At 29.2% G+C, this 12012-nt stretch overlaps 1 protein-coding gene across 2 annotated transcripts in view; it reads right to left on the bottom strand.

Moving 5' to 3' along the window:
* The window catches only part of rg (A kinase anchor protein rugose), a 258360-nt gene that overhangs the window by 22757 nt on the left and 223591 nt on the right, over positions 1-12012 (bottom strand). For both annotated transcript variants that reach the window (XM_085824292.1, XM_085824293.1), the window contains exons 21-28: positions 11460-11575; positions 10504-10616; positions 8480-8620; positions 5918-6037; positions 3724-3876; positions 1981-2053; positions 1603-1697; positions 502-591 (exon numbers count right to left, since the gene is read on the bottom strand). In XM_085824292.1, the coding sequence (XP_085680418.1) occupies positions 502-591; positions 1603-1697; positions 1981-2053; positions 3724-3876; positions 5918-6037; positions 8480-8620; positions 10504-10616; positions 11460-11575 (901 nt within the window). The remainder of the gene's footprint in view (positions 1-501; positions 592-1602; positions 1698-1980; positions 2054-3723; positions 3877-5917; positions 6038-8479; positions 8621-10503; positions 10617-11459; positions 11576-12012) is intronic.

Here is a 12012-nt window from a genome sequence, read left to right as displayed (position 1 = left end):
GTCTGCACATACAGTTGCCATAAAAAAAAAGGATTTGGGAAAAGTCAAAATAAATATTTCTGTTCAAATGCGATACTCCAAATTTTTGGGGATTAGAATAATTTTACTTTGTACAAAGAAGTAAAACAGAAGAAATAAGAATTAATCATTTTCTTAACACTAATAGCATATTAGTAATTTCTAATACTTGTTGCATTACTAATATTTGTGAGCTGTATAAAACATATATACTCTCACTATTTGTCTATAGATATTACAAGACTTTTTTATAGTAAAAATAGTTGCATAAATTTACTATTATTTTATTTTTACATAACTGCTATGAGAATTTCCTATTCCTTTTTACTCAAAGCAATAACAAGCATGATTACACAGATTGAGATAAATCTGTGGATATGGGTTACAATCCCAAAAGGTTCGAAAATATATCTTAAAACTTCAAAGAAATACTTTTAACAAATTTTAGAGAGCAAATATATTCTGAATAAAAAGACAACTTACAATATGCATTGCAGAACTTCTTGGAGGATGTGGCTCCATCAGCAGTTGAGATGGTGTTTGGCCAAAACTTCTAATTTGATTTTCTATAGCCTAAATTAAAAATAGTGAAAATTTTCTTACAAGAAGCATGAAATAACATATTAAAAACAGCATATGATTAACTCTACCTAAGTACAATAATTCAGATTATATTAAAATTTTAGTAATTTAGACTATACTGAATTAGTTATGTGTAATATTAACCTACTTACAAAATAATTTTAAAAAATTAATACTTTAAATATACTCCCCTCATCCCCCCCCCAAAATTAATCTATCTTATTATTTTTCTTACAATTTTCTTACAAGAAGCATGAAATAACATATTAAAAACAGCATATGATTAACTCTACCTAAGTACAATAATTCAGATTATATTAAAATTTTAGTAATTTAGACTATACTGAATTAGTTATGTGTAATATTAACCTACTTACAAAATAATTTTTAAAAGAATTAATACTTTAAATATACTCCCCTCGTCCCCCCAAAATTAATCTATCTTATTATAGACAACATACAATAATAATAAATAGAATAGAATAAGGCTTAATTATATTATTTTGTAAAATATAACTGTGATTATTAACAATGCAGTAAAATTTATTATAATCTAGAATAAAATTCCAAAGTACAGATGAAGAATATAACATATTAAATGTTTAAAATAACTTACATTAGCACAGATTTTAAATAAAACTCTAAAAATTTCAAAGCAACAAGAATAGGTCCTTATTTTAATTTGTCTTATTTAATAATGTCTTTGAAATCCATACAGTTTTAAATCAAGCTATGCCAACATATGTTTTTTTTGGAGGGGGGGATAACTTTACACTGGTATGTTTATCTTTAAGACAAATAAATATATTAAATATCAAATAGTGCTTTCAATAGAAGCAAAAATAAGTTAGCCCATTCTGGGGAAATTACAGACACTGACATGTATTAGCAGCTTATCTCTCACATAAGTTTACAGAACAAAGATAAAATAAACCACCTATTTACTGCACATTCATGCAAATAGAGATAATTTAAAGTAGATCATTTAACAATTTAACATACCTCTTTCATAACTTGATCTTTCATATTTTCAAGATCAACACTTCCTTCATAAGTTAGGTAATAAAAAACATTTGTTGCTCGAACTGCTTCTGGGCCTAAAAATTATAACTTTATTAATGACCAATTTAATTATCACACTATTTTAAAACTACATTCTGAAATAAACCACAGAAACAATACAAAATTAAATTCATATTAATACTTTCATTTTATTATTGCTGCTTTCTAAAATAACACTTCATTTTTTAATGTTGTAAAAGTAAAGAAATGGCATCAGAAAATTTTATTTTCATATCTATTCTCTGCAGTAAAATTAAAATTTATTTATTATTTAATCAAAATGCAATTAAAATGCAGTTAATCATATAATTAACAAACCTCTTTGCTTGTAACCAAATATCAAATCAATCCACTGATGAAGTTGACATGAGACAAACTCAGATTCTAAAGCCTAAAACAAAACAAATCTCAATTTAAATTAAGAAACATTATTTTCTATATACATGATGCTTAATGCAAATATTCAATATGTACACAACAAAATGCATTTTGAATAGTTTTTATGAGTTGGCTTATTAAAATTACTAGGACTTTCAGCTGATACTTTACCCTAATAATGAAAAAATATTATCTCTTTAAGAGGAAAGACAGAAGCTTATTTTAAATAACCCAACAAATTACAAAGTATATTGTACAATATGAATTTAAAGATGTAAACAGTAATACCAGTTAAAAATTATCAGACATAAACAAAGGTCTTCTGAGCTATTAATAATAGTATTCAGTTCATCTAACAAAAAAGAAATGAACACATTATTAAAAGTCAGCCTACTTACGGTTAAATTTTTAAGATCAAATTGAAAACAAATTTTTAGATAAAATAATCGGCTATTAATTTAGTACTTTATGATGTAATCAAACATTAAGGGATGTATGCCTCAAAAAATCTCCTCCTCGATGCACACACAAAAAGAGAGAGAGAAAGTAACTTCATAAAAAAAAAAAAAAAAAAAAAAAAAACTATTTATTCTGCAGTTTATTAACACATTTAACATTATATTCCTGTAATAAAAATGTTCTCTAATTCTGATAGACTATAAAATTTATAGTCATATTTTTCTACCTATTATATATAAAGAAATATTAATCTATCATTACCCTAATAAGAACTGAAAAACAAAGACATAATATTTTTTTTTTTCGAAGAATATCAATTAATTTGAAAGTTTCTCAGAATAAGGAAAATTAAAGAAAATAATTATATTTACAATTTTAATATATGTCATAGACAACAACATTCTCTTAACTATCCTTCCAAAACATGAATTTCTATAGATAATCCTTTTAAAACCAAAGTAGAGAGTTTTATAAAAAGGTATTTGATAGCAAATTCAGCAAATGTTTTATCCTTGCAAAGCAAACATATTAATTAGTATTCTTCGATGAGTAAAAATAAACTTAGAGTAAAATAATTTACAATAAAATTTTAGGAGATGGTTGAGGACAACTTTATTGACTTAAATCATTTTCCCATGCCTATTGTTCGTATAAATCAAGCTCCTGACAGAAATTTAGGAAATTTTTCAGTTTGGTGAGTAATGGTTACGGACTAAGTAAAATAGCATTTATTATTTAATTTATAACTGGTGCTATGAAAGTATTTATTATGTACAAGTATCTTCAGCTTTGCTTAAAGAAATATGAAGCTTTTACATTTTTAACCCACTGAGGTATAATGAGTGTATTATTATTTGCAGTTTTGGCTGCATATAATGTTGAATTTTATTTTTTAAAGTGCACACGTTCAGTCTTGAAAATTGTATACATCTGTACATCTATTTTTTTATGAGAGCAATAAATATGAAATCAATTTCTATTGATGAAAAAATGCTTGCTAACAAGTTTCATAAGTACAGTTAATTTATTTTGCCCTTATTTTACTATTAATTTATATTAGTAAAACAACATAGTTATTAATAGTAATATAATTAAAAGTATAACTCAAATATATTATTATTACAATAGTGCTCACAAAAAAAAAAAAAAAAAAAAAAAAAAAGAGATTTTTTTCCACTTGTATATGTGCACACATATGTTTGAACAGCATATTTTATATCTTACCATTCTGTTAATACGGACAAACTCCTCAGGCGTGGAAGCCCAAGGAGGCAATACCACATCTGAAACAGGTGTACCTTCTTCTTGGCAGCCTAGCTGATAACCATTCTTATTCATAAACATTTCAGCCAAGTAGAAGAATTCAGGAATTAATTCCTATACGAAATAAAAGATTTAATCAAACATTAAGGGATGTATGCCTCAAAAAATCTCCTCCCCGATGCACACACAAAAAGAGAGAGAGAAAGTAACTTCATAAAAAAAAAAAAAAAAAAAAAAAAAAAAAAAAACTATTTATTCTGCAGTTTATTAACACATTTAACATTATATTCCTGTAATAAAAATGTTCTCTAATTCTGATAGACTATAAAATTTATAAATCAGCTTGAGAATTTACAATCAGTTATTTGTTTAATGAATAGATTCCCACAATAATAATAATAAACACAATAAACTAAATGGCATTCAAATAAAGCCATAAATTAAGATACAATAACACGCCGAACAAATACTAATTCAGAAGTCAAACAACAAAAATCATTGTTGTATTTTCAAAATTTTCACAGGACTAGTTTCGATGGTTTTACCGAACCACCATCCTCAGCTGTAAAACCGCAAATGAACAAGATAGGAAATAATGATTAGATAAGTTAAGAAAGCCTGGACAAGAATAAGCAAGTGGCGCCATCTGTTGATGAAACCAGAACTAAAGCAAAATTTCTTTAAAAGCCAAAAGCAAAGATGGATTGGAATTGGGATCGTTAACTAGAACAGAAAGATTTTTTTTAAAGCCATAAATGTTAAATAATAAATAATGTGAGATTTTAAAACTTATCCGAATCATAAGTACTTTCAGAATAAGGGTACTTTTTTGCTATTGTGATGCACACTATTATTCTGAATGTAATACTTCTTTAATCTTATAGCAATTTTTATGGTTTGGACTTTAAAAAAAGAACAGCATGCAATAATGGACCCTTAACTGCAAGTACTATGTTCCAAGACTATTATAATTACATGAAAACTAAGATAATACAGAAAGCTATAAACAACAAGGCATTCATGTAACATTTACAGACATGGTATGATGCATCATGCATACTAATTTTTAGTATTCTCTCTTTGCTACAGTAAATTCTGTGATGTTGTTTTGATGTTACTGTCTGACAACTGAGACAAGCCACAACAGTAACAAATAAAGTTTTAATAAAATGAACTAAAAGCTGCATTCCACGTATGCAATATGCTTTCCCTCATTCCGTCTTTTATATATGCATATAAATAAGGCATTCTAATTACCAAGCTTATCAATGAGCAAAGGTATTTGCCTATTAATGAAAACTGATAATAATACATAAGTTTATTATTGAGCAATGATAATGAGGTTAAAAAAACTGTATCTGAATTGAACAATATCATGTGCAGATTTAGGAAATGAAGCAACAATAACAAATTTTGTTTTCCAAAGTACTGCAAAGGCAGCAAAATCTCTGCCTGGACTGCACACATGTATTTGTGACTGAGATTACGATTACTATAGGAATCGCAGCAAGAACATTTTGGCTGTTGAACTTGACCATGATATAATCTTTACGGTTTTGGTGCTTCTTTTCTTATTTATGAACTCTAAATTTTTAAATTTAAAAAAAGTAATGATAATGGCTAACAGCATACAGAATAATAGTAACCATGGTAAACGGTGGATACTGTGCACTAGGTATGGGCAAGAGTGAATTACCATTATGACACAACTAATATACACAATAGATGCGAACAAAACACCAAGAACATCCTAAATTATAAAATTGAGAATTTTTAACAAATGTTTAGGGCACGAGAAGAATCACAGCATTTAAAGCTTATCATTAAAAATGTCAGAAACTTTATATACCTTACAGATCTTCATACAGTGTTGTGCAAAAACATAATTTCATAACAAGCATTGCACAAGAACATTTAACAAGTTTTACTGCACTATAACAGACACTTTGAGATTTCATAAGTGCAATTAAGCATGTACAATTTTAAAGTATGCTCATGCTCATAGATATAAAATGTTAAACATTTTCAGATATTCAGAATATTTTAGTTCTTTCTACCTAAAATGAGTTCACAATCATTGGAGAAACTACTAAAATACATAACATTATGCAACAGATAAAAACTAATGAAAATGAAAAGAAAAATCTGCAATTACTTTGACATCAGATGTATCACGTTGGCAATTTTTCCATGCCTGAGCTACAGATGAGAACATTCTGTTGGCATGATCAAATTTACCTCCTTGCAAAGACAAGAACATGGTTGTAAATGGCTCCTGTAATGTAAGGAACAATAAATGCATAAATATAAATATAAAATCATACAACAGAAAACTTTGTGCACTGCCAAATGTTATTTTCAAAAACTCTAGTACTTCTATGACACTGAAAAACTGCATAATAATCTAACATGATTTTAGATACAGATTGTACATCTGTGAGCAAACATACCACTATCTAATGTCTAAGGAGGTTTGATAACTATAAATAAAATAAAAGGAATTGTTTTTAAAATGTTTTAAATTGTACTGTGATTTATGGTAAATATATACTCATATTTACTACAAATCATATTAACATTTTGTGAATAGTTAACTAAGATTGTTGCAAATCATCAATAGTTCTGAAAAATACAAACATTTAACATTCCCTCAATATTTTCACCTTCCATGTTTAAAATCTTCCACTAGGTTACTGGAAAGCATCATAACACCAGCATATCTGCTTTTGTTGATGGCCCACAGTGACTACCCTACACAGATACCTCCTCTCTTTTGTATGTAGCGTATTCGGAAACTAAGTACCGTTTCATTCTAGTGCCGTTGCAGCGCTGTGGTAGGCGTCCCGCGCATGCGCACTAGTCTTTCTTGTTCACTGACTTTCAATTGTCGCCATTTTGGTTTCTCTATGTTGTGTTTTCAGTCTCCTGTGCACATTCAAAATGTTTAAGACAATTAGTTCTCCCGCTGACTGTGAGATTCGTGCCGTGATTAAATTTTTGAACGCGAGGAATGTTAAACCGGCCGAAATTTATTGTTAAGAAGTTTATGGTGAATACACGATAAGTGATGGAATGGTGAGAAAGTGTGTAAGAGTGTTTAATGCAGGTCGAACAAATGTCCACGCCGAGGCTCGGAGTGGTCGGCCTTTTGTTGTCACCGATGATTTGGTAAGGAAAGTTGATGAAGCAATTCATGAGAACAGATGCTTTACAATGACAACTCTTTCAGAGGCATTTCCACAAATTTCATGTACTGTTTTGTTCGAAATTGTGTCTGACCGCTTGAATTATCGCAAACTGTGTTCCCGATGGGTTCCAAAAATGCTCACTGTTATCGAAACTGGCAGGAAGTTTCTTTGACGATGGTATACAAAAACTGGTCACCCGCTATGACAAGTGTTTGATTACTGCCAGAAACTATGTTGAAAAATAGTTTAAGACATGTATTTTCATGTAAAAATAAAATTGGATTCGAGAAAATTGTTTTACTATTTTTTTTTCAAAACGGTACTTAGTTTCCGAATACGCCTCGTAGTAATGTATCTCTGACAGTGGTTCTTTAATTTTGAAAAGGAAGTCGTAGTTATACAAACTTGTATCAGGAGAACGTGGTAAATTTTCAATAACTCCCATTGGCCATTACCGCAGGAAATTTAACACAGCACTTACAATATAACACTACCACATTGCCATGGAGGATAATGATATTTGACAGGCATCATTATGCATCCATTACTCAGGAAAAAGAGATAATTATTATTGGTGATAAACCCAATCATCCTTTATGAAATGTACAGTATCATAATGCAAGTGCTATTAAGGATCTCCTGGGGTTTGGTTTACGTTATTATGGCAAAGCTTTGAAGGCTATCTGCCTAAGGGAAGAGATGCCTTCGTGGAGGACTTTCTAAGAAGAACTGACTCATATACATATTACACATGGGGAAAACAATGAAAACGGCCAAGCAGCCAGCCAGTTTGCAGGATCTGAATCTCGGACTGAAATACCAGTGTTCAGCAACTTTTCTATACTCATAGTAGCAATAGCGTACCTTGATTCCACTCTTTTTACATTTTATTAAAATAAAACAGTATGGTATATCGGAATGCGTTGAAAAGTTAATAAATCAAAAAAAAAAAAAAAAAAAAAAAACTTGTTAGTTATGTTGTTGCAAGCACTCAGTGAATATTCTTAGGAAACGAGATGTGTTGTCTGTAGTAAGGAAAGTGTCAATCCATTTTTTTATCTATCTTACCTATCCTCCCCTTCCTACTGATGAAGTGCATTTTAACAGCAGTGCAAGAAAGAGAAGACATACACAAATTCCAATACAAAAGTTGGGTTAGCAATTATACAGCTATGGTTTTATTTTAGTTTTAGGATAGAAAGAGAAATAACCCAATTAAATAGAAGACTTAATGGGCTAAAACAAATTAATGTTGAGGTTTTATTTTACATATTTTTTATGTTACATTTTTGTATATATGTACAAACATAAAATTATGCATCCAAATAACCATTTATTCACAGTGGAAACACATAAAATATAGTACATTAGTACTTAAACGCTGTGCTGTGAATTAATGGAAGGGATGCTTACAAACTTGAAAATTTGCAACTACGAAAACATTACGGATTTTTTATTAAATAAGAGCAATAAATAATGATTAACTTTTTCCAGACAAATAATACCAAATTAAAAATTTTAAATCTTACCACTCTGACAAGCCAATTCAATGTGAAAGCAGAAGTTGAATAATGAGTTCCAAAATGGAAAGGAGGGATTGTTTCATGTTCCCATGTTTCATAGCGCTCTTCAAAGAATGCTTTCCTGCTTGGATTCAGAGCTCCTACAGGCTATAGAGACCAAAATTAAATGAAATACACTTTAGATGTATCAATTACAGATAAACTTTGGATCAATTTCAACAAATTACAAAACATCATCACATACCATCATATACTATGCATCTACCTACTAATTTTATAAAATTATTTAATTTACCTTCCTTCAAAGGAAATAGGAGACAGGAAATTTAAAGTTTCAAACAATCAAAAATTTCAAATTTCAAAAATGTATTCCCAACTAAATATGCCATTTTATAATAAATAAAGCATAAACACAATTAATTACTGCAGTAAATTAGCCTCTTAGAAATAATGCTTATAAAAAGCCTTAATTCAACTACAGAATTATACTATAAAAAATCAAAAACATATAGTAACTTCAGAGAAAATAGCAATAATTTAGATAAATGCTCAAAAATAAAATTTTAAATACTAAATTATTTTTTAATGACTTATCTTTATTAAAAAATATAATATTTTTCATTTTTTAACCTGATGGATGTAAAATTCCACGTTCAGAGATGGCTTTCTCATCTGTTACACATGAAAATTTCTGCCAGATCTTGATAATCCGATTTCGAGTTGGATGTGTATTGAAAGAAAGCAGTCCATGAAAGGGCCATTTTAGAATTATAATCAAGAATATACTGCTTATCCATGATATTTTGGAGAACTCTAAAATTTCAGGCCAAACCCATACCACTCAGATCATAATGGCTGAGAATCATACAAATGTCATCCTGCATCAGTTATGTAAGGATATTTAGGAGTGCCAATTGTTCCTGAATTCCAACTTATGAATGATAACATTCATCTCCATAATATATATTTCATCTGGATTAGTGAGCCTAATCATTAGACTAGAATTGCAGAACATACTACTATAATTATAAAACATAGAACTAATAATGCGCTACATTATAAAACACAGAACAGCTAAGAAAGTTAGTTCAAGAATGGAATTCTTTTTTTTAAGGAATTACTGGGCCATCCTGATTGGTATAATGGTTAACATTGCTGACTGCTGTATCCTTAGGCCCGGGTTTGAATTCTGGAGAAGACTTGCATGTTTGTAAGTGTAGTGGGGCAAGAGACACTTAAAATACAAAAGTCCTCTCAAGTGGATTTGTAGAGCAGAAAGAAGGATTAAAAACCCTTAAACAAATTTCCCAAAGATCCAAATTTCAAAGTTGGGATGGAACTGGGCAAAGTCATACTGTTATCTGACCCATGCCAATGACAGATGCAATCCTATGCTCTTTGCACAATAAAATTCATGGACTTGGATCTAATGTTACTGTCAGACAAGTGAGTCTGATATTACTAGTCATAAAAAACAACAACAGGAATCACTGGACAACATCACCATCAGCATTCCAAATTTTTGGACAGAATTCCATTTGCATAACTATACATCGTATTAAATCTTTCTATAATTATCAGGATGACATTTATGATACAATCAGTATCATGTTCGATAAGTCATCTCTGGTTTATTTTTTCCATAGGTCACTTTCATAGATGAACTTTTGTTTTCATTTCATTTTATTTTTATTTTGTGCACACTATATTTCTCCTGTAGGTTAAATTTTACCACAATATTATAAAACAAATATATTCCAGATCATATATTCCTTAACTTTATAGTCATGAGAATACAAATTGAGAATACATTCTTTAGAAGAAAATAACAGTTTTGTAAACTACAAAATCATAGCTTAAACACAAACAAAAGCATTTAACATACAGCATTTAAAACTTAAATTTTGAAAAAAAAAAATTACATGGAAAACAAATTAAGTGAAAATTATGATAATCACATAATTTAATTAAATATCCCAATAGCTCCCAAAATTTTAAAAGACGAAAAAAATTCTACAATCATTAATTACCTTAGAAAGATCTCTATAGTTACTAGGTAGGCTGAGGTCCAATTCAGGGGCTTCATAATTAGTAAGCACCCACGGGAACACTGGATACTGATTCAGATCATTATAGGTCCGACCTGTAAAATATTATTTTTTATTTTACTATTCAAGAAATATATTGAATTTCAGAAGTTAGATATATTTATGAAATATACTTAAAACCCTTTTAAATAGAGTAAAAGAAACAATAAACAGAGAAAATTTTTCAAAAGAAATATTGTTTTCAGTAGTTTTGATTCTTGTGATAATGTTTGATTTTGGAGTACTGTAATAATTGCTGACAATTAAGCACTTCTACAGCACTGTGGCAATACTTTAATTTCCTTAGGAGGCCTTTCGAATTTTCAACATGATAACACCCATTTAAAGAAATAGAGTCCATGAAAGAACCTCCAATTAACCTTTTCAAAAATATCTGAGATGAACTGAAACACTGACTGGTAGCCAAGTCAAGTCAAACAGTGATTCAGTCATAAGAGAATGGAATGCAATTCCATGATTTTACAGAAGCAATAATTACAAAGGCAAAATAATGTGAGTTATTACAGAAGCAAGAAGCAAAGTGTGGTACAATTTCATATGAATGTATTTTAAGACAAAATTTCTTCATAAAGAAGAAAATCCCTTTCCTCTCATTTCCTACCAGCCGTCTAAATCAATGCATAGTTCTGATTAATTTGTGTTTGCAAAATCTAATACTCCCAATATATTTGTTCTTTGCTTATTGCTTTGGACTGGTTTGAACACAAAATCATGTAACTAATTAAAAGACAAACAGACCTTTCTCATAGAGTGGTTCTACTGAAAGGAATATTAATTCAACATTTAGGTTAGAAAACTTTTATTAAATAAGAGTTTGAATAAAATATTATCCTTATGGAAAAAAAGCATGCAACATGTCTAAAAATGCAAGTACTCACCAGCTATGGTATTAAGAAACATAAGGTATTCAAAGTTTGTAATTTCTCTTCGTTGCCATTTCTGAGTCATATTAGACTGCTGAAATATCTGACGAGGAGACATCAGGGAAGCTCGCCTTAAAATTAAAAGGGTTAATTTATTTAAAGAAGTTCAAGAGCCATAAGGTTAGATATCTAATTCACAATTCACATTACACATAAAAACCTTGTAGAATAACCCAAAATAAAAAGATAGGAATACTTAAAAGGATTCAACTTAATCAACTGAAAACTAGAAAACAAAACAAAACTGCCCTTTACTTTGGTAATTATAATTCACGCTTAAAAAAAAATGCAAGCTGTAATAATCAATGCATGAAATTTTTCTTTCAGCTCTGAGAGCGTTAATAGGAATAGAAAGCTGCTCTTGATATCTTTAAAAAATAATTATGAAATATTGTATGTATGAGAAAGTATGAATAATAGAAACATAAAACTTACATAAATTTCTCTAGTAATTAAAAAGATTTTTTTTGGCCAAACCTTGAGATAATTATTCTTAAGTTTTACTAAT

This window comes from Stegodyphus dumicola, chromosome 9 (assembly GCF_044657685.1).
Source record: "Stegodyphus dumicola isolate Sdum_Otavi_A_Nest chromosome 9, ASM4465768v1".
Lineage (NCBI taxonomy): Eukaryota > Metazoa > Arthropoda > Arachnida > Araneae > Eresidae > Stegodyphus > Stegodyphus dumicola.
Note: the sequence above shows the minus strand (reverse complement) of the source record. Positions and strands in the feature narration are given on the sequence as shown.